The sequence below is a fragment of the Balaenoptera acutorostrata genome, chromosome 20 (genome assembly GCF_949987535.1).
Source record: "Balaenoptera acutorostrata chromosome 20, mBalAcu1.1, whole genome shotgun sequence".
NCBI classification, from domain to species: domain Eukaryota; kingdom Metazoa; phylum Chordata; class Mammalia; order Artiodactyla; family Balaenopteridae; genus Balaenoptera; species Balaenoptera acutorostrata.
This window is the reverse complement of record NC_080083.1, coordinates 11,528,666-11,552,591: the sequence shown is the minus strand read 5'-3', so window position 1 is coordinate 11,552,591 and position 23,926 is coordinate 11,528,666. Positions and strand designations below refer to the sequence as shown.

The 23,926-nt window shown below is 39.8% G+C and overlaps 1 protein-coding gene and 1 pseudogene across 3 annotated transcripts in view; one reads left to right on the top strand and one right to left on the bottom strand.

Annotated features, from left to right (window-relative positions):
• Window positions 1-904: 904 nt before the first annotated feature.
• The window catches only part of KIAA0753 (KIAA0753 ortholog), a 55,742-nt gene continuing 32,720 nt past the window's right edge, over window positions 905-23,926 (top strand). For 2 of the 3 annotated variants that reach the window (XM_007177396.3, XM_007177395.3), the window contains exons 1-6: window positions 905-1,045; window positions 8,840-9,464; window positions 11,477-11,583; window positions 13,667-13,729; window positions 14,135-14,350; window positions 16,245-16,455. In XM_007177396.3, coding sequence (XP_007177458.1) covers window positions 953-1,045; window positions 8,840-9,464; window positions 11,477-11,583; window positions 13,667-13,729; window positions 14,135-14,350; window positions 16,245-16,455 — 1,315 coding nt within the window. In that variant the 5' untranslated portion in view covers window positions 905-952. Of the gene's footprint in view, window positions 1,046-4,922; window positions 5,055-8,839; window positions 9,465-11,476; window positions 11,584-13,666; window positions 13,730-14,134; window positions 14,351-16,244; window positions 16,456-23,926 lie in introns of those variants that run through there. The other variant, XM_007177397.3, reaches the window with a different exon arrangement.
• LOC102999365 (60S ribosomal protein L10a-like) lies at window positions 4,307-5,017 on the bottom strand (annotated as a pseudogene).

Below are 23,926 nucleotides of genomic sequence, written 5' to 3'. Positions count from 1 at the left end.
TGAGAGGACAAGCTCCCCCATGCAGTTAACACTAGTTGGTTTATGGAAGATCTGCTTAATTCGACAAATGTTGAGTTAAATTGTCCACTATGCTCAAAGCACTGTTGTGGAGAATCTCAGAGAAGAGCAAGACAAGGCCCTAACCCTCCAGGAACCTTGTCTAGCTGGGAAGATGAGACAGATACCTGTGAAATAGGTAAATAACGACATGAGCAAGTGTGTGAGTGCAGGGGCAGTAGTGCATATGAGGAGGCATTCAGAATAGGGAGAAGCACTGATGCGTGTGTAGTTTACCAAACGCTCTCATCTGTTAGACACTGTATGTGAATATAGGGTGGGGGGAGTTTGGGGGAAATTGAAGATGTACAGAGGTCATTCAGCTAGTTAATGGCAGTTCCTGGCGTCAGTCTACATACTCCGATGCCACAGGTTTACTTAGAGTCATTCAGAGTTATGTCCTTTTGAGCTACCTAGAAGAGTGAAGCGTACTGCTTTTTGGTTAGTTGTTAGGATTTATTAATGTACGCTGTATATCTGTAAAACTTCCTTGTGGGAAAGTGCTTGTTGGCCATAGCAGAGCTCTGTCTTTGGAATAATGTCTTATCGGCAACCTTTGAGATGTGAAATTTGGAATGAAAAGGGCTCAAGAGATAGTCATTAAGCTAGTGTGTCCCCTATTCGCTTGGAAGGTAGAATTTCAAAAGTGTAGTTGCTTTAGTAAGTGGAAGAAACTATCATATACCTGTCCTTAAGCATTCACTCTGTAGTATGAGGGGGCTGGGGACTACTAGAATATTGTTACATGAGCATGGCATTGTGTTTTACTTATTCTTTCCTTTTGTTTGAATACAGTTGGTCTGAAAGTACTTTCTTTTATTTTAGGCAACGATTTTAGGAGAGAACTGTTGGCTGATGACTGAGCTTTCACTCTTGTGCTGCACTTTCTGACGTGATGGGATCGGGCAGACCAGCCTCAGCCTGTGTTCATCTAGCATCTAGTGTCCAACTGGATGGGAGGAGTGACCCCAGGAAACTTCAGACCCAGGTAGTGTCGTTTCATTTTTCTCTTCAGAGTTTTGTTATGAAACATTTCAGACAAAGAAAAGGACAATGAACACGTTTTAAATCACCTTTTAGATTTAACCATTATCACACCTAAGAAAATGGACAAAAAATAATTCCCTAATATTATCTAATAACCAGTCTTCATTCAGCTTCACCCAGTTGTCCCCAAAATGTCTTTTCCCTCAGCACTGTATTTACGCAAATCTTCAAACATACAACAAACAGAATTTTACAGTGAACCTGTAGATTCCATTACTATTTCACGTGTTTGTTCCATTGCATATCTGTCCTTCAGTCCATCCCTCTAGAATCCATTCATCAATCCCTCATACTTTTGGACTCAGATCAAAATAAATTGCAGGGGCTTCCCTGGTGGCGCAGTGGATAAGAATCTGCCTGCCAAGGCAGAGGACATGGGTTCAGCCCTGGCCTGGGAAGATCCCGCATGCCATGGAGCAACTAAGCCCGTGCACCACAACTACTGAGCCTGCGCTCTAGAGCCCGCGAGCCACAACTACTGAGCCCGCGTGCCACAACTAGTGAAGCCCACATACCTAGAGCCCGTGCTTTGCAACAAGAGAAGCCACCGCAATGAGAAGCCCGCGCACTGCAAAGAAGAGTAGCCCCTGCTCGCCGCAACTACAGAAAGCCCGCGTGCAGCAACGAACGCCCAACACAGCCAAAAATAAATAAATAAAATAAAAATAAAATAAATAAATAAATTGCAGACCCTGAGTACCCTGAATACTTGAGCATGCGTATCATATACTAGAATTCATTCTTTTTTAAAGATTTTTTTTTGTTTTTGATGTGGATCATTTTTAAATGGTCTTTATTGAATTTGTTACAATATTGCTTCTGTTCTGTGCTTTGGTTTTTTGGCCCGAGGCATGTGGGATCTTAGCTCCCTGACCAGGGATTGAACCCACACCCCCTGCACTGGAAGGCAAAGTCTTAACCACTGGACCGCCAGGGAAGCCCCCTAGAATTCATTCTTTGTTTACCATTTTTTTCTTTTGATGTACATTTTACATCTGCAACAAATACACTGAAATGTATACATCTTGTTACATTTGCTGAGTTTTGACAAGTGTATACACATGTATAACTCATACCACTATCAGGATACAGATCATTTACATTACCCCAGAAAGTTCTCTCGTGCCCCTTCCTAGTCAGTCCCACCCCAAGCCTCCACAGGCAACCACTATTCTGATTTTTTTTCAACATAGATTAGTTTTCTTTGTTCTAGAACTTCATGTAAGCAGAGTCATATACTATGTACTCTTTTTTTTTTAAACAATTGGTTTTTTTTTTTTTTTTTTTAATTTTATTTATTTATTTATGGCTGTGTTGGGTCTTCGTTTCTGTGCGAGGGCTTTCTCTAGTCGCGGCAAGTGGGGGCCACTCTTCATCGCGGTGCGCGGGCCTCTCACTATCGCGGCCTCTCTTGTTGCAGAGCACAGGCTCCAGACGCGCAGGCTCAGTAATTGTGGCTCACGGGCCTAGTTGCTCCGCGGCATGTGGGATCTTCCCAGACCAGGGCTCGAACCCGTGTCCCCTGCATTGGCAGGCAGATTCTCAACCACTGCGCCACCAGGGAAGCCCCTATGTACTCTTTTGTGTGAGGCTTCTTTCACTGGGTATAATGTTTCTGAGATTTGGTGTAATATTTCTGAGATTCATTCACCTTGCTGCATGTATCAGTAGTTTGTTACTTTTGAATACTGAGTAGTGTTCCATAGTAAATGTGTACCACTGTTTATTCATTCTCCAGTTGATGGACACCTGGGCTGTTTGGGTTACTATGAATGAAACGGCTATGAACATTCTTGTACAGATCTTTTTGTAAACATGTTTTCATTTCTCTTGGGTAAATACCTGGAAGTAAAATTGCTGGGTCATAGGGTAGGTGTATGTTTAGTTTTTTAACAAACCAACAGACCCTTTTCCAAAGTGGTTGTACCATTTTATTTTCCTACCAGTAATGAATGAGAGCTCCAGTTGCTCCACATCTTTGCCAGAATTTGCTGGTGTTTTTAAATTATATATATTTTTTAATTACACCATTCTGGTGGGTGTATAGTAATATCTCAAAGAAAAACTTTTTTTAAATTTTCACATAATTTCAGACTGACAGAAAAGCTGCAAGAATAGTACACAGAATTCCTGGATACTCTTCTCCCAGATTCCCCAAATGTTAGCATTTTATTACATTTTCCCTCCCTCTGTCTCTCCCTCCTTCCTTTTTTTTCTCTCTGTCTCGCTACACACACACACACACACACACACACAAAATTATTTTCTAAACTGGTTAAGTTACAAACATGATGCCCTTTTGCCCCTAAGTACTTTTTTTTTTTTTTTTTATTCTTTTTTTTTTTGGCTGTGTTGGGTCTTCGTTGCTGCGTGCGGGCTTTCTCTAGTTGAGGCGAGTGGGGGCTACTCTTCCTTGCGGTGCACGGGCTTCTCATTGCGGTGGCTTCTCTTGTTGCGGAGCATGGGCTGTAGGCTCACAGGCTTCAGTAGTGACTCGTGGGCTCTAGAGCGCAGGCTCAGTAGTTGTGGCTCATGGGCTTAGTTACCCCACGGCATGTGGGATCTTCCCGGACCAGGGCTCAAACCCGCGTCCCCTGCACTGGCAGGCGGATTCTTTTGCTTGTATAATCATGGTACAGTGATCAAAATCAGGAAATTAACATCAAATGATGCTATCATGTAACCTACAGACCTCACTGAGATTTTGTTAATTGTTCCAATAATGTCCTTCATAGTGAAAGAAAATCTAAGATCATGAGTTTCGTTGTCATGTTTCTTTAGTTTCCTTTAATCTGAACGATTTTTGAGTCTGTCTTTGTATTTCATAACATTGACATTTTTGAAAAATACGGGCTTGTTATTTGAGGATTTCCTCTCATTTTGGGTTTGTCTGAAATTTTCTTATAATTACGTTCAGGTTATGCACTTGCGGTGGGAAAACCACCAAGGTGATGCTGAGTTCTCCTCAGTGCATCATATCAGGAGGTACACGCTGTCGGTTTAGTCCCATTACTGACAATGTTAACTTTAATTATTTGATTAAGGTGGTGTCTGCCAAGTTTTCCATTGTGAAGTTACTCTTTTGCCTTTTGTAATTGGAGTATCTGTCTTTGAGACTCTGTTAATATCCTTTTATTCCCCAAACTTCATTTGCTAGTTTAGCATTCACTGATGATTTTTTTTTTTCTTTTTAATGGTGGGAGTATGGTTTACTAAGCTGTGCCTTAGTACAGGCGCTGGGGCTTGCCCATGGTGCTCTTAATGTACAAAGCCTGAACGTTCTGCCAGTTTTTCTTGAGCAATGACACCAGGAAGTTGACAGCTAAGTGGATGTTGTATGCAAGCTCATCATCTGTCATTTTCATGTGGCCAGCAGCCACTGCCAGACACGGTACCTTCTTCATCTGGAACTTGATTGTGGACTTCACTTCATCAACTTTGGCCACCATGTTCTCATTGTGGGTCAGCAAGGAAGGGAACTTGCCAGCCTTATTCAGGCCTGGGCCCAGGATTCGTGGGATCTGCTTGATCATAGACTCTGAAGCCAAGAAGGCATCATACTTCTTGGCCAGCTTCTTGACCAGTTTCTTATTCTTGTTGAGTTTCTTCAGGGCCTCGACGTCCACGTGGGGGATATCCGCAGCCTTGGCCTCATCACGGTGCTGCTGGCCCCCCAGAACACATACGGAAAACTTGGGGCAGGGAGTGGACTTAAGCCTGACGGTGCCTGAGAAGCGTTTGTCCTTCTGAGGGTCATGTTCTTCAGGCTGATCTGCAGCTCCACCGTCTCCAGAAACTTCCAGCGTTTGCGCTGGTTCCCGTGCAGGACTTCCTGCACCGCCTCGTAGAGGGTGTCTCAGGAGACTTTGCTGCTCGTGGTCCCTCGCGCTGTGATAACCGGAGAAGAGCTCATTGATGATTTTTGCCGGAATCAAATTTTTATTATGATGGTAGGCAAGTGGTGACTTATTTATTTATTTATATCAGAATAGACTTTTAGATTGTTACTTAATTCAGTATGATATTCAAATGGTCTCTGATTTGGCCAGTGAAATGAGAGTCACTTCAAGCTGATTCCAGTGTCCCTTTCACGTTTCCATCAATCTTTGACCACTTTTTGCTATAAAAAGATATTCCAGGCTCAGCATAATTTTCCCCTGTCCCAGCCCTAGAATCAGCCATTTATCAAAGGAGACTTCATCCCTTTGGTGGAGAATGGATTTTAGGAATCAGTGTCCGGGTACTTGATATGCTCATTGGTTCTCGGATGTCAGTGTTTCTCTCATATGCCCTCTCAGAGGACATAACTGGGAAGTAGATGTATATACTTGTGTGCCTGTATACACATTCGTATGCAGATCTGCACTTCTTCCTTCCCCCCTCCTCTCTCTTACTCCATTCTTTCCTCCCTTTCCATGTGTCTGTTTGTCTATCTGCCTATCTGTCCATATTAAACCCATGAGTTCACACAGCTGTCTCCAGTCCAATCCAACACTTCCCATTTGTAACTCCCATATTCCACAGTGTGAAACCAGTCTCCGGTTATCCACAGTATGCGTACTCATTTGCTCAATCCTAGAATGTACAAAACTGTTTGAGAATTGCAATCCATGCCTCCGCAAAAAAAGAACCCTATAAATTAGAGTTCAGTATTTGTTTAGAGAACTTTTTGTCTTTAGCCTGAGGGCATATAGTCCAAATGCTATGTTCAAAAGTTAATTGGATTGATTTTTTTTTTTTAACCTTCACTTTTTAGTGTGGTTATGTTAGTCATCTGAACTTCATTTTGGTTCGTTGGTTTCTGTTAGTATTTATTTTTAGGGTTTTCCTTCATCCGTATGAATTTTATTTACTATCTTCCTCCCTTTCTCCCTCCCTTCTTCTCTTCCTTCCTGTCTCTCTAGTATGTGGGAAACATTCACGTGGTTCCAAACAAACGTGTGCAAAAGGAACATTCAGTGAAGTATTAGCGCCCCCCCCGCCCCCCCCATTCCCTCTATCCTTTCCACCCCATTCCCTCTATCCTTTCCACCCCATTCCCTCTATCCTTTCCACCCCATTCCCTCTATCCTTTCCACCCCATTCCCTCTATCCTTTCCACCCCATTCCCTCTATCCTTTCCACCCCATTCCCTCTATCCTTTCCACCCCATTCCCTCTATCCTTTCCACCCCATTCCCTCTATCCTTTCCACCCCATTCCCTCTATCCTTTCCACCCCATTCCCTCTATCCTTTCCACCCCATTCCTACCCGCACCCCGTAGATACCTAATCTTATTAGTCTCTGATTTTTCTTCCCTGTGTTTCTTTCTGCACAAGTGATCAGATGTGTGTGTGCTTTCTCATGAAGTACTTCTCCCCTTTTTTGAAGGGTGGAATATTACAGATACTCTTTTTTGCACTTTGCTCTTTTCACTGAACAGCATATCTGAGAAATCCCTCCACGTGAGTTCATACACACCTTCCTCATTCTTCTTAACATCTTCATAGTACTCCTCTGTGTGGATGTAGCATAGTTTCTTTGGTTTTATTTTATTTATTTATTTATGGCTGCGTTGGGTCTTTGTTGCTGAGTGCGGGCTTTTAGTTGCAGCGAGTGGGAGCTACTCTTCGTTGCGGTGCACAGGCTTCTCACTATGGTGGCTTCTCTTGTTGCGGAGCACGGGCTCTAGGCACGCGGGCTTCAGTAGTTGTGGCACACGGACTCAGTAGTTGTGGCTTGAGGGCTCTAGAGCACAGGCTCAGTAGTTGTGGCACACAGGCCTAGTTGCTCTGCGACATGTGGGATCTTCCTGGACCAGGGCTCGGACCCGTGTCCCCTGCATTGGCAGGCGGATTCTTAACTACTGCGCCACCAGAGAAGTCCAGGATATAGCACAGTTTGAGACACGCTTCTACATAAGCATTTAGGTCAATTCCAATACTTGGCAGTTACAATAGAGCACTGAGTAACCCTGTGCATATGTATTGTTGGGGGTGTATCGTCAGGATAAATTCCTGGAAGTGAGACTGCTCGGTCAAAAGGCAAACGCATGTGTGGTTTTGTTTGCTGTTGCCGGAGTCCCGTCTCTGAGGGTTGCGCTCCCACCAGCATCCTGTGAGAAGGCCTGTTTTCCCAGTCTTGCCAACAGCATGTGTTGTTATATCTCTTAATTTTTGCTGATCTGTTGCTGTCTCAGTGTATTTTTAATTTGTGTTTTTATGAACTTGACGAACTTTTCATATATTTAAGGGCCATGTTTCTTTTGTTGTTGTTAGTTGTCTGTTCATGTGTTTTCACCATTTTCTACTGAGTTTTGGTCTTTTTTCATCTCAATTTACAAATATTTTTCTTCCAGTTTTTCAGTTCTTTGACTTTGTTTATGGTGTTTTTAAACCATAAAAAACAAGTAGTTTAAAAAATTTTTATTTTAATGTAGTAAAAATTATCACTCTTTTATTGCATATGGATTTTGAGTCACAGTTAGAAAGCCTTTCCCTACACCCAGGTTAAAGAGGAATTCATTCATTCATTTTTTTTTTTTTTTCTAGTACTTATATGAAATCCCCTAGGTATTTTAGGTTATTTTTACTTTTGGGGAAGATTTCTCCAATAAGGCCATAAGTTCCAAGTATTGTTCCTCATTCTGTGCACCTTTCAGATGGTAATTTTTTTTTTTCTCTCTCATCTCTACTTTTTTTCCCTAAAATACTTTCCTGAAGTTTTATCACACTGGGTTAGTTTAAACTAACTCTTCATACACATGATTGTATAAACACATGTTCCTGTGTGTGCTGTGAGAGTTGGGGAGCCGTCTCAAGAATAAGGCATCATAGCACAGGCGGCACTGGGTTCGCATGCACGGATTCTCCTAGTGCTGTTTACCTGCCATGGACAGGTCCAAAGCCACAGAATTGTTTGCTCCCTTTGACATAGTAATCGCAGAACAGATAATTTATCCTAAGGAAATAATTTAAAAACAGAAAAAAACTAAATGCATGGGAATATTAGTTGAAGTACTATTTCTGTTAGTGGAAAAGCTGAAACAATCTAAATGTTTAATAATAAGGTTATAGTTAGGTTAAGCATGAAAAGGCCATTCATTGGATTTTGGAAAATGCAACTGTGAAAAATAATGAAAACTGGGGGAGTATGGAAACATGCCTATGTTTGTTAAGTGAAAAACAAAACCTGTGTCTATCATGTTTTTAACTAACAAGGGCTTAAACCTGCGTAAGAAGGTGAAGTGGACTGTTTGGAGCAAGACGCACCTAGGTGTAGGATAGGAGATGTGGTCTAACCACCAGACGAAGAATCTCAGGAAGGGGTACCAGTGGCTTAGGTTCTGTGTGGCCCATCTGTGGAGCAGTCGTCAGGAACGCTCGTAATGAATGGTGCTGATCACTTGCTGGGGCTGACATTTTGATACAGGGCAGAAGCCCATCACTGGGCAGTTGAGGAACTTACTGGTTCTGTTTGAAGCTTTCTGAGTTGACTTTGTGAGGAGGACGCTAGTATGCTACGAGTAAACCAGAAGTATAATACTGGGGACTGGGTGATGGTAGGATAGAACCAGGGTTGTGTGGTTAATTCAAGGGTGTGTGAGAGTAGCTGGTTCTATCAGTACAACAGGAAAATACCTCTTAGCACTAATAATCGTGTGGGTGAAATGTTAGAAACTTGATTATAGATACGTACTAACTATGCAATATGTTATTTTTCTAATGTGTGCTTACTTTTATTTTTTTTTTTAAAGAACCAGCTGCGGTTTAATAGGAATGTTCCTACACATTCAAGCAACTTGGCAATCCGATATTCTTGCCCACATGGAATTAGAATTGAAAAACTGAAGCACTCATACAATGAGTCATACCATTGTAGAGATTCGGGTTTTAGAGACGGTCCTGACCTAAGCAGTTCTGTTTCATTTTCTGTCATATCAGAAGAGAGACTTAGCTATGCCGTCCATCTAGCCAAAAGAGATATAAAACGAAGACAACTTGAAGAACATATAAAAGAACACCATCTCAGAAGTCAGCCCCAAATCTTTCAGAAATGTGGACACTCTAACCATAAAATATCTGACCATAGAGTGGAAAGGAAGGAATCAAAGAGTCGGGAAGTCTGTCACGGCAGCCGCCAGCCATCCAAAGTAGAAATTTCTAGCTCAGGTGCCAAGGTATACCTGTACACATCTCACCCAGGACAGTCAGACCTCACCATGCCAAATTCGCCACCCACTCGTGATCCAGGACTTCAGCCACATGCTAGGATAGGTGACCACAAAAGCCTATGCGGACACAAAAGCCTGCTGGAAGTTCAGCGACTCCAGAAAGAATTGAGCAGTTGTATCCATAAAATTGAAGAATTAACTAAAAAAGGTGAGAAAAATTGGACTCTTGACTTCGAAAGGATGCTATGAGAGGGTATAGTCCAAATACATTCTTCGGGACCCCTGCCCCCGTCACATTCCATTCTCTCCTTCTGTCACTAGAGTGAGCACTCATGACAAGACAGGTGGACTTTGAGTTTGACCAGTGTCTTTTTTTCTGACGAGTTTGCCCTGCCCTAGCCTCTCTTTCCAGCAGAGGCACCTGAAAGAGCCCCTTTTCCTTAGGCTGTACTTGGTAAGTCGACTGACTGAGGGCCCCGCCTAGTAATTGCAGTACCTGTTGTCTGAAGCTTAGGTCCCCTAGCACCTGAGTGCAGATTATCTTGTAATGTGTTGCTTCTGTATCCAGAAGTCCTTCTGGAAAAATTATTTTTAATGTGTTCAGAAAAGAGCATAATACCTGTATATTATAGCTAAAACCAGTTCTAACTTAGGCAGTGTTTAGATGAGTACACAGCAGTGATGGGGAGTTATGGATATACGTATAAAATATCTGACCACAGGGTAGAAAGGAAGGTGTATAATCCTCATATACTGTTCTTTACAGTTTTTCAGTGTTCCCTATGCCCTTGCATTTCCCTGGGGAGTAGAAGATTGATTGCACATGGAAAATTTGGGGTTACCATAGCTAACAAGTAGGGGGATCAAGCCTAGCTTTCAGACTGCAAGGAATAGGGAGTTAACATCCAAAGGAGCTACTGTGCTGAGATAACACATAGTCTATAATGATCTTTTGCACTATAAAGTCAAGTAATATATGTATATGTGCGCGTGTGCATGTTATGTAAGGAATTTAAGGTGCCTTACAAAAACAGATTGAATAAAATAGAACAAAAATATGTAAATGAGGATATTTTGGCACAGGAAAAAATAAGGAAAGGAAAAACAACATTTATTAGGAATGGGTTACAGATTTGTTTCTGAGCTTCCTCACAGTCAGCTAACCAGGAAAATGTGATCAATTGCAGAATTTACAAAGAAAAAGACAGTTGTCTAAGGAAAAAAATTATACCACGTATTGAGGCTGGAAAAAAATTTCTCTGGTGGGTCTTCATAAAGAGTATGTTGTGTAATATGAACAACTGGAAAACGTTCCTACCTCAGAATAGCAGCGGCGTGTGGCTCGTTCCTCCTGACGTCGCTCGGTGGCGGTCTGCGGCGTGACCCCACAGCATAGTTTGCGGAAACCACGCTACGAGGGGAGCAGAGCCACGAGGCCCGCTGCTCTGGTGATGGGGCCTCGTACAGGGGACCTTTAGAGCAGAGCTGCTCAGGCAGTCTTCCAGAAACAGTTTCTGTGAATGAATCTTTTGAAAATGTGGAGCAGCAGTGTGTACGAGGGTGTGCTTCCTGACAGATAAACGAAGACTTTGGACACGCAAATAATTTTAGCCCTTGGTGTCTTCATATGTTGGAGAAAGGACTTCTCATCTGGGTTCAAGATAAGAGAGTGCAAAAGAAATCTTGCTAAACATAAAAATAGGTCAATAAATGTTTTTTTAAAAAAATAGAAATCACGGGACTTCCCTGGCGGTCCAGTGGTTAAGACCCTGCACTTCCACTGCAGGGGGCATGGGTTCCATCCCTGGTCGGGGAACGAAGATCCTGCATGCCACGTGACGCGACCAAGAAATTTAATTTAAAAAAAAATAGAAAGCATTATAGATTTGGGTTCAATCAAAAGAATTTAAAAATAGTAAGAGATGCATAACTGTGGAATAGGCTGTCCAGTGGGATTTGGTTCAGGGAATTTCTGCCTGGAGGGGAGCTTGATCTAGTTAGTCTTCATATCTCTTCCATCTCTGAGTCAGGACACAGGCCCACTTGCTGGTTCCTAGTTTTTTGGCTGATGAAAACTGAAATTTTTGGTTATGACAGCTTCATTTTTTTTCTTAATAAAACTAGAGATTGTCAACCTCATTATCTCTTTGAGTAATTGAAGTTTTTATAAGTTTTTAATGTGTGGTTTATAATCCACTTTTGGGGGAAAAATATTTTCAGATCGCATGGAAGAAGCTTTGGATCCAGATGAAGAGCGGAGAATCCGTGTCAGGAGGCAGGAGCAGGCCGTCCGTTCTGCCCGAATGCTCTACGTCCTCCGGCAGCAGGTGCGGAGGCTCAGGGACCGGGGACCTTCTCAGGGAATTCCTGTTTTCCTTTTGTCTCAGGAATATCAGCACCAGAGTATCCTACATGAATTCTGATGTGTTTGTGAGGCCGAATTTCCTGAACACGTGGACAAATAATTCTGCTTCTCGTCCTCTGCCTTTATGTGTGTTTGTGTATTATGTGTATATGGCCAAACTCTTTATTTTATTTTTATCTTTTTAAAAAATTTTTTAAATTTATTTTTGGCTGCCTTGGGTCTTCGTTGCTGCTCACAGGCTTACTCTAGTTGCTGCGAGCAGGGGCTACTCTTTGTTGCGGTGCGCAGGCTTCTCATTGCGGTGCCTTCTCTTTTTTTTAAATAAATTTATTTGTTTTATTTATTTACTTTTTAAAAATTTTTGGCTGTGTTGGGTCTTCGTTGCTGCGTGCGGGCTTTCTCTAGTCGTGGTGGTGAGTGCAGGCTACTCTTCGTTGTGGTGCACGGACTTCTCATTGCAGTGGCTTCTCTTCTTGTGGAGCACCGGCTCTAGGCACACGGGCTTCACTAGTTGTGGCGCACGGGCTCAGTAGTTGTGGCTTGTGGGCTCTAGAGTGCAGGTTCAGTAGTTGTGGTGCATGGGCTTAGTTGCTCTGAGGCATGTGGGATCTTCCCGGACCAGGAATCAAACCCGTGTCCCCTGCACTGGCCAGCGGATTCTTAACCACTGTACCACCAGGGAAGTCCCTGGCCAAACTCTTTAAATACTGGGAGGTTTTTTGTTTTTGTTTTTTTCTTTACTTTTTGGGGTCATAGACTCTTGAGAATCTACTAAAAGCTATGTGTCCTTTCCCCAGAAAAAAATGCTTATACAGCCCATATTTTTGCAGATAAATTTAAGTGGATCAGTTACCCTGAAACCCGTGGTCCCCAGTAATGTACCTTATAGTCTTGAAGGATAGGGACCTTGTTAGTTTCCCATCTGTCTCATGTTTATTGTGTACTAGAAGCTTAGTAGATAGTAAATAGTTTAATTGTCTTTACTAAATAGTAAAGAGTGAAGAATGTGTTAAGTGTCTTTCAGGACACATTGAGTGGCCGATAAGCAGGCATTTACATTTTTTACATTGTGGATAGAATTGTTAAATATTTGTTTTAACTTTAACGCCTTACTCATTAGTAAGCCTTGAACTCATTTCTGGCCACTTAGCTCACGTGTTAGCCTTATTGCTGAACCCAAAACTGGACTCTTTCATTTAAAAGATAATGCCTGAGTTAGATTTTGTTCTGTATTCTTGTTGGGTTCATTTTGTTTTTAACTCTGCGCTGCTGCCATAAAGATTGTTCTGAAACACGAATCAGAGCTGTGCTTGAAAGGTTTGATTGGCTCGCTGTTACTTAGAGGGTGGAAGCTGAATTCTTTAGCCACAGCACTGAAGACATCCTGATCTGGCTCTCCTACCTTTCCAGAGTCATCTTCACCTTCACTCCTTCATGTTAAATTCCTCTTACATTGGGGACCAAGGGATGGAAGGTGAACCCTGTGTTCTAGTCACCATCTAGAACTGGAAACCAATAGCTACTTTGGGGGTGCATGAATGAAGAGCCTTGTTTCATTTTCAAGTGACTTGAATTAATAGGGTTATATTTGAGACTACCCTGGTGGCGCAGTGGTTAAGAATCCGTCTGCCAATGCTGGGGACACGGGTTCAAGCCCTGGTCCGGGAAGATCCCACATGCCACAGAGCAACTAGGCCCGTGCGCCACAACTACTGAGCCTGCACTCTAGAGCCCGCGAGCCGCAACTACTGAGCCCACGAGCCACAACTACTGAAGCCCGTGGACCTAGAGCCCGTGCTCCGCAACAAGAGAAGCCACCACAATGAGAAGCCCGCGCACCGCAACGCAGAGTAGCCCCTGCTCACCGCAGCTGGAGAAAACCCGCACGCAGCAACGAAGACCCAATGCAGCCAAAAAATAAATAAATAAATTTATTTAAAAAAAAAATAATGGTTATATTTGGACAAGAGAAAATGTATCCTTTTCTACAGAAAAGATCAGTGGAAAGGTACGAAGTTTTCATTTCTCTCCCCTTTACAAAACAGGTTAAAGAAATCCAGGAAGAATTGGATAAATTGAGTCCACATAAAATTAAACACACTAAGAAGGTATGATGCAATTTAATTATGATTAATACTTACTACTTCTAAACTACATTTCCAGCGTTTTGTTAGTATTATGTGCGGGTTCTCTGCACTAATATTATTTTCAGTGCTTGTAGAAACCTGTTAGGGAGTGAGCATCTTACATATTCTGAATTTGGGCTTACCTTCCAAGAAACAGGTTCTGAAAATAGGTTGTTGCTCCTGGTATAAGAAACTGAGCATAAAAGGGAAAAGACTTTGTCATTAGAAAACCTTTAAGCTTTACAATTCCCTTTACTATGAAAAAGTTTTTACAGTAGAAGTTGTTCTTACATAGAAAGAAGATTGGCTATAAATGTTCATAAGGGTTGGGTTAATGTTTAGAAGTTGTGAGTATTGAAATAACTCTCGCATCTCATTTATTGCCAGTCATGGGCAGTGTCCAGGCTGGCAGCTGCCCATCGAGGAGCCATTCGGGCCTTACAGATGTTTGTTACTCAGTTTACTGACCGGGTGGAGCACCCAGTTCCTACTTGGTGCAAGGAACTGGGCAGTCTCATCCGCCAGCTTTCACTCTGTTCTGCCAAGCTGGAGGCCAATTCTTCTGTCCCTGATGTGGTGATAGATATCCTGCAACAAACTGAGGTATGAGATTGACTCCGATTTTTGTTTAAAGTGCGTTGTTTCTAAGCAGGGAAGTAATGTTTACCATTGCCTAATTTCATTGAGATTCGTGGAGAATACAAGACAAAGCTGGTACCTAATAAATTCAAGCTTTGCAGAGGGCAGAAGAAGCACTTCATTTTAATTTTGTTTTTACAGTCTAGTCTGTATTGTATTTCACTGCTTTGAGAATTGGTGACTTGAGTCTAGAACATATAACAACTCTTAACCAGGTCCATTACTTAAACAGAATGTTCCATACTGTGACCAAAAGAACTTATTAGCATACAAAAGGAAAACAGTAAAGCACTGCTTAGTTTAATGCTTAGATTAGAATATCAGTGTGCAATCTAGATAGAGTTTTGAAAAAAAGAAACACAAAAATATATGGAAGCAGAGCCTAAAGTCTCGTGCTATGGCTAGAGCCTTCTGGAAATCACAACCGGTATGTACTAGTCAGGAATGGATAGTGTTTTTAGTTTTATTGGTGACAAACACAGCAAAAACACTGTGTCCTTAAATCTTTGTAGTTCTTTGAAGTTTGTGGAGTGCTGTCATTTCATCCTTACTGCGTTGCTGTGATTTGCAATAGGTTTTACTACTATTATTTTACAGATTAAAAAAAAAGGTCAGAGACGTGACACAGTTACTTCTCTTGATGGCTGGAAATCCAATGCCTGTTTTCTGACTCCCATGCCACTGTTATTTCCACTGTGCCACACATTTTCATCCACAAATAAAAGGATGGCCTTTCTGTTAGTGTGACACAGTAAGCTGTTGGCTGTAGTGGGAAGAATTCGAGACTAAGTGACAGACCAATTCTACCATTAACTAGCCCTTGGTGATCTTTAAGTCCCCTTCTACCTTTACAGTTTCATTATCCAGCAAATATGTTTGTGATTTACATTGGTTATATTCGTGTGTATAGAACTTACCATCAGGAATGTTATTGTCAAATGGAGACCTTTAGGTAGCATATCAAGTTATGTGGTGCTTTTTAAACTTATCCATAAGAAATATTTATTGGCCAAATGATTTCATTTAGAGGACATATCTTGCTAATCCTAGAAAGGATCTCAAGAGATATAGTCCCTTTCCCAAATTTTAAGCAGGAGTGCCTTAACATAATGTTTCTTAAATATAATGTTTGTCTCCTCTACATTTGAAAATATCCAGTAGCACAAGAAATTTATTCTTTCTTGTTGATGTGTACTACACCAACCCATAGCTTATTATTTTCTTATTGCCTTACTGTCATCTGAACTAAATGTCCCTGGCTGTGTTCAGTTGTCCTTAACTTGTACTGACTGGAGGGAGACTGGGCCCTTGCTGCCTGGTGATGAGTGGGTACTTGTTAGAGGACATGCCTCTCTTAGAAGGGGTGGAGGGGCACAGATCCCCCCCGTTGTGGTAGATGAGTGACCAGAGCCACTGGACATGCTAAGTTTCCTTTAGTTTATGAAGATGTACATTAAATACAGTCTGTGTGCCCACTTAAAGGATAATTTAAGTTTATGAGGTTTTCTTTGAGAATTAAAATGCTTATATAGCGTATAGGATTATATTCTGAAGACTGTGGTTAGTTTTTAAAATAGGAATCCTTAATTTTAGAGTTTGGATGCCTTTAAGAGTGGTCATAGTCTTTATTTTTTTGCTATTGGTTTTAGTGAGCTAAACATGTAAAAGAACATGCAGAATTTCTTTTATTAATTGGATTCCTAAATAACCAAGTTTTAAAATTAAGTGACGTTTCATTAACAATTAGAGATAGCCATTTAATAATGAGTTTCTCTGGAGTTCCCATTTTCAGTTTTATAATTGAAAAGTTGGACTTTTGTGAGATAAACTAAGAGAATGATTAAGTGTTTCATGGCAGGCTTTGGAATCCCTCCTGGAAAAGACACTGTCACCAAAAAAGGCAAAGAAATGTTTCAGTGAAATTCGGAGCAGATTTCCTATTGGTAGCCAAAGGGCCTTAGAGAGATGGCGAAGTACATCACCAAAGAGTGAGAGGAGGCCCTTCGTAGCAAAGGAGATATTTCCACAGGAAACAAGAGGACCTTCAGTGGCAAAGAAGCTTCTTGCTGGTATGTGTCCTAAAGTGTTTATTACAAGATACTTTATTCTTTGAAATTGTCTGGACTGTAACAGTTGCCCACCCCGCCCCGGGTCAGGAGTTAAAGCCTAGTCCACAGTAGGTGCGCTTGAACTAGGATAAACGAATAGCAACCAAAATGCTTCCTTAGGCTGGAGGCTGGAGTATTTTTCCATAGAGGAGGGTGGAGAAAGTAAAATTCCCATTTCCTGCATCATAGCGTTTGGGCTAACCAAAGTAAATCCCTGTAGAGCTGGAAGTTAGAGCCCTGCTTTTTTTTTTTAAGTTTTTTTATTTATATTTTAATGATAGATATATACATATCTACACAAACACACATTTGGTTGATATATATGATCTTTTTTTACATAGATTATAAATTCTCGTTATTCCAGTAAGCAGAGTTGCAAGCTTACGTGGTGTGCACATTTAAACAGATACTGCCAACTTGCCCTTGAAAATGGGCATACAATTATGTTTTGTTTAGCAGTGACCATCAGTATGTATTTCCCCATATCCTTGCCAAGTACTTTATATAATGAAATATAAGAAATTTCCAGTCTCTTGGTGGAAAATGGTACCTTACTGTTCTATATTGTGTTTCCCTGATTCCTAGTCAGGAAGGTTTTTCTTTCATGTGTTCCTTAGCCTTGTTCATTTCCTCTTCTGTGATTTATCTGTTCATATCCTTTGCCATCTCCCTACTGGGTTCTGTCTTTTGCTTATGGGTATATAGAAGTTCTTTATATATTTTGGATCTTAATCCTTTTCTAGTTTACATGTATTGTAAATATTTTCTCTTAGACACTTGCTTTTGAATTTTGTTTATGATATCTTTTCTGGCACAGAAAATTTTATTTTTATTATTTATTTTATTTACTTTTTTCAGCTATGCCACGAGGCTTGCAGGATCTTACTTCTCTGACCAGGGATTGACCCTGGACACTGGCAGTGAAAGCACCAAGTCCTAACCTCTGGACTGCCAGGGAATTCCCAGAAAATTTTAATTTTGTAGGCAAAATCATCATTCTTTCCTACATATTTTAATATTTTAAGAGGCAGTTCTTTCCTCTTTGTTGTTGTGCTTTTTCAAAATTTTGCTGATGGTGATTGCTTATCTTCAGAGGAATTTAGAATGAGCTTGTCAAGTTCCATGAAAAATGCTATTGGGAGTTCGATTGGTATTACACTGAGTTCCTAAATTAATTAGGAGAGGAAAGACATCTTTACAATATGATCCTATCAATTTATTCATGCCCCTTTTCCATCCCTTCAGTTGAATTTTATAACTTTCTGCATACGATAACCCCTGACGTAGGAATTCCTAAATTTCTTGTTAGGTTTATTTCCAGTTTTTATTGCTATTGTGAATGGGATCTTTTTTTAAAATTACATTTTGAAATTGGTTATTGCTACTTATAGGAGAGCTGTTGGATTTGTACATTGCTCTTATATCTGACACCTTGCTGAAATCTTTAATTTGTTATGGTACTGTATTTCATTGGTTCCAAGGTATACATTTGAACATTTCTGAAATTGGGATGCATTCTTAAATTGATGATATCTTACAGTTACTTGACGATATTTTAAAATTTCCTATCGGTACATAAAATAATGATATGTCTTATACTTGATATTTCAGATTTGATGAAATATGAGGTTTTGTTAATTTTAATGTATTTTTCCAGATAGATGAGCTCACTTAAGTTTTGCCTCTCTCTTTGCAATTTTTATACCTTTCTTTTTTCCTCTTTCTGCTTTATTGAATGGATTTTAATTCAGGGTAATATTGAATAATAGCTGTAATGGTGGACATCAACTCCCCTTGCGTGCCCCCCCCTTACCAGTTTAAAGGGAATGTTTTTTCATGTGTGATGCTGACTATTGATTTTTGGCAAATCTGCATCTGAAGTTAAGAAAATTTTCTTCTGTTCCTGTTTTGCTAAGAGATTTTCTTTTCCTCTTTTTTTTTCCGTCTTAAACTGACATATATACATTGATAGTATTTTAAAATAGTTTTAAGATTTTAATATTGAATTTTTTAATATGCCATTTATATCAGAGTGTGGATGAATCCAGTAAACTAGTTTCCCTTCTTTTAATTGAAGTGGAATGTACAGATAGAAAAGTGCACTATAAATTTACAGCTCAATTATCAGAAAACAAACATTTGTGTATGGCCACCACCCAAGTCAGGAAATGGAACATTACAAGCACTAAGAAATCCCCCTAGACTCTCCTCTTCCAACCTCCTTCCCCTGCTTCTTCCCCTCTATTAACTATCACTGTGATTTTTAATGCTGTACTTTGGTTTTGCCTGATTTGGAACTTTATAAAAAATAGATTCACACAATTGGTATTTTCTTGTGAGTGGCTTCTTCCACTTACCACTTTGTGAGATTCATCTGTTCTGTTTGTGTAGCTGTGATTTGTTTATGTTCATTGCTGTATTCCATTGTATGAATATATGACCATTTACTTATCTATTCTGTTGTTTTAATCATTGGGTTTTTTCCAGTTTGGGGTGATTATAAGGGAAACTACTGTGATCGTTTTTATATATGTCTCTTGGTACATGTGTGCCTGTGTTTCTGTTGGGTTTATTCCCAGGAGTATAATTGTTAGGTCATCAGGATATGTATTTGTTCAACTGTAATCAAGATTTTTTTCAAAGTAGTTTTATCCTTTTATATTCCAACCAACCGTGTATGAGAACAGTTGCTACACATCCTTGCCAGCCCTTGTTATTAGTTTTTAAAATTTTGGCGACCTGGTTGATGTGTAAGGCTGTCATTGTGGTTTTAGTTACATTTTCTGGATGTTTAATGGTGAGTACTTCTTCATATATTTATTGGCCATTTACATGTCTTCTTTTGTGAAGTGCCAGTTCAAGTCTCTTGACCAGTCCTCCCTCCCTCTCTCTCTCTCTCATTTTCTATTCCCTTTTTTCCTTTCTCTCTCTCTCCTTTTCTTTATTGATTTGTAGGAGTTCTTTGTAGGAGTATTCTACATAGGACCCTTTCTCAGTTACCTGTGTTGTAAATATCCTCATAGAAATAAGATGTAGCTTGCTTTTAAATGTTGCCGTGGTGTCTTTTGATGGACAGAATTCTAAATTTCACTGTATTCCAATGTAGCAATCTTTTCCTGTATAGGTTTTTTGTTGTTGTTGTTGTTGTTATTTTTTGTTTTTTTGGTTTGTTTTTGGATCCTGTTTAAGAAGCTTTTCCTTATGCCAAAATTAAGAAACTACTTTCCTATGTTATTTCCTAAAAAAGGTTCATTTTCTTCCAGGTGGATATCTAGTTGAGCTAGCACTCTTTGTTGAAAATATTCTTTCCCCACAGTGGCATACAGTGTCACTTTTGTCATAAGTTGTGTCCACATATGTGTGGGTCAGTTTCTGGGTCCTCTGTTCTCTTCCACTGATTTATTTGTTGGTTCTTATGCTAGTGTACACTATCTTACTTAATTATTCTAAGTCTTGATATCTAGTAGAACAGCTTTTGTCACCTGTTCTTCTTCCAGAATGTCTCGGCAAATCTTGACCCTTGGTATTTCCATAGAAATTTTAGGATCAGAATTTGTTTATTTTCATCCCCTCCCCCTCCAACAACAAACAACCTTTTGGAATTTTGGTGAGGAATTGTTATCTTTACAATATTATATTTCCCAATCCACCAGCAGGGTATATATACCTCCATTCATTTAGGTTGTCTTTAAATACTCTCAGTAACGTATAATGTGTGTGTACGTTTGTTCATCTTTATTTAGAATTGTTTCTTGGTATTGCTATTTTCAGTGCTCTCAGTGCTTTCAGTAAATGATGTCTTTTTAAAAATTTAATTTTTAATGAATATTGTGGATTTACAGACATATAGTCGATTTTATGTGTTGATCTTATATCTAGCAACCTTGCTAAGCTAATTTATTTCTAATAATTTATGGGCAGATTATTTGTGTTTTGCAGTGTATATAGTCATGTCATCTATGAATATAACCATTGGTTTATTTCCTCCTGTTCCAATCTTTATTCCTTTTATTTCTTTTTCTTCTGTGGTTTTCTGGTTTTATTTACTTGATCTGTAGATTACTGATATAAAGTTATGTTAAAGTCTCTTGAGACTTTTAAAATTTCTCTTTGTATTTCTATTCATTTTTGTTTTGTACATTTTGAAGTTGTGCTGTTAGATGCATAAGCGTTCCTTACTGATAAATCTTTTTTCTGTGGATTTTGTATGTTATTATTAAATTTCTCTCTTTGCCTTTTTAATGTCATTCACTTTGGATTCTGTTTTGTTTGATATTAATATTGTTTCATCTACCTAACTTGTTTGGCATTTACCTAGAATACCATTTTCCATCCCTTTATGTTCAGTTTTTCTTTGCTCTTTTATTTTAAGAATGTCTCTTGTAAATAGTTTACTGTTGGTGTTTTTAACCCTGTTGTAGAGTTCTATATTTAACCTACTTACATTTACTGAGATTAATAGCACATTTGAACTTCTTTCTACCTTATTTTTTGTTTTCCACTTGCCACTTATTTTTCCTTTGTTGTAATTTACTATGTTAATCAAGTTGTTCTTGTTTCATTTTGTTTCCTCTACTGATTTGAAAGTTATTTATCAGTCTGGTTTTCATTTATTTCTCAATCTAAACTAATTCTGTGGAAATCTGTAGCTTAATGCACTGCCTCTATCATGAATGTAACAAAACCTAACTTACTCAGTTACTATTAGATATTTACTCACTCTAATGTGGTATTCTGTTCCCTTCATTGGTAGGCAGGTAGAACTAATATAGCATCTTACTTCCAACCAGAAGGCTGCCTTTGCCAGCCTTTCTCTCAGGACAGGTGTGATGTCTATTTGCCGCTGTATCCTCGGTGGTAGCCCCAAGGCCGACACATAGTTAGGCATTTAAATGAGTGACTGTGAAGAAGTGAAATAGAACAAGAAAAGGCCTCTGAGCAGCAAATCACAGTAACCTGAGTTCTGGGTGCTCATTTATGATACTCTGGAGGGAATGTGGAGAACTTTCCAGGCCTGCACATGGAGATGTGTTCCCTAAATGAGTTAAAAGATGAGAGGCGCCCATAACTGAGTTGTGAAAGATGAGGACCAGATTCAGAGAGAGAAGTTGGGAAACCTGCTAATATAAAACTCACTGTAGGCACCAGTATGGGAAAGCAGGAAGACAGACCACCGTGGGAAAAACGGGGACCAGAAAGACCTCACTCTAGTCCCAGCTCCACCAGTTTGTGATCCTGGGTTGATGACTTAATCTCTCTGAACCTTCATTTTTTTCATCTGTGACTGGGGATAATACAGGCATACCTTATTTTTTTGTGCTTCACTTTATTGTGCTTCACAGATACTGTGCTTTTTACAAATTGAAGGTTTGTGGCAACCCTGCATTGTCAGGTGATGGTTAGCATTTTTTAGTGATACAGTATTTTTTAATTAAGGTGTATACATTTTTTAAAGACATAAGGCTATTGCACACTTAATCGACTACATACTACATAGTGTAAACATAACTTTTATGTGCACTGGGAAACCAAAACATTTGTGTGACTCGCTTTATTGTGATATTTGCTCTATTTTGGTGGTCTGGAACCGAACCCGCAAGATCTCTCAGGTACGCCTGTGGTCCTTATCCGATGTAACTGACTTAGTTGTTGTAAGTAGCAAATTAGATAATTCATCAAGAATTAAGTGAGCTTCAGTTATCTGGAAAATGTGTTTATGTGGAACAGCTCCGTAGTTCCTGACAGGGCAGAATGAATGGGCCTGGCCCTGGACTGAGAGAGTCAGAAGATGTGACTCTGCTGCTTGCTGACCTTGTGACCTTGAGTAAAGCACTTAACTGTTACTTCCTCACCTGAAAAATCGTAGTAATCGTTGCCCCACCTGCTCTGTGTGTCATGGTGAGCGTCAGATGTGAATGTGAATTGTGTTAGAAACTGAAGAAGTGTGCAGATGTCAGGACTGATCATAAAATCACTGTCGTTATCGTCGTTACAAGTTGAGGTATTTTGGTTAGCTACTTTGCAAATTTAATACAGTTGCTCATGGGGAAGGATATGGTAGCCCTCTTATTTTTATTTATTTTATTGGTATTTTTTTGGTCTTTATAATCTGGATTTCAGAAGGTTGCAGTTTCTGTTTCTGTTTTAGATATCACTTTACCAAATTCCTCCATTCTGAGTTCCTAAGGTCTCCTCTTCCCAACGCCCCCCCCCCCCAAAGTCATAGGGAGCCACTTGGGTGGAAAACCCCATCTTTTCAGTTGGGATATATGTGTGAGCCTGATTTGATCTTGTGATTTATGTAATTGTTGGCCGGCGTGTTTCTTTAGCGACTTCTGAAATGTTCTTGTAGTGGTTGATTGCATTAATATAACTTGTCAGATGTAAGGATGCTGGTTCCCTCCCCATCACCAGCAATGTCCTCAAACTCAGCTGCCCCTGGAGCTTGTACTACATTTGCAGTTGATTTATGCAAATCAGAACTGAAAAGGCATCAGGACCTAGAGGTCAGAGTTGCCTTGCTATATGTAAACTTGGGGATTAATAAATAAGTTTTAGACTGAGGATTTAGTCTAAGCATTCTTTCCTTCCAATTTATGTATCCTTGCTGCATAACTTCCATGACCTTGAAAAGTACCAGATTTAAAAAGTGATGCAAGGAGAATCTGGCCTTTGGCCAGATTAAAGTAGTCTAAATGTAGTTTAGACTACTCTTAAAGTAGTTAAAGTAGTCTAAATGTAGTTTTCCTTTTATTATGAAATATTTAAAACATATAGAAAAAGAATGAAAATAATAAATACCTGTATATCTACTAGCCAGATTTAACAAACTTTAACGTTTTTGTTTTATTTGCTTCAGAATTTTTTTTGGAAATAAAATATGACAGCTACAGTTGAAGTGCCTTTTATATTTCTCTCCCCATTCTATACCCCTCCCTCCCTCACCAGAGGTTACTTTTGTTATTATAATATGGACCTGCCCTGTTTTTATACTTGTACTGCTTATGTTTCTATCCATAAACAATATAAAGTATTGTTTCATATGCTCTGCGTTTCATGTCAGTGATATCTTACAAATGCAACATTTGCAGTTTGCTTTCCCCTCCACTTACGTTTGTAAGACTTGTTCATATTTATACATGAATTCTAATTTATTAATTTAACCACTGGATAGGTTTCCCTTGTATGAATATACCATAGTTTATTCTCAGTTCTTATTGATGGACATTTGGGTCGTTTCCATTTTTTTGCTGTTACGAACACTGATGAAGTGAATATCTGTGTTCATGTCTTCCTGTGTAAGCGTGAGGGTTCCTCTAGGCTGAGTCTGTGCCCAGGAGTGAAACTGCTGGGTGACAGTGTGGGTGAGTCTTCAAGTAGCTGTGCCAGTTTACTCCTGCACTAGTAGCTTGTAAGAGTACTTGTTTTTCTA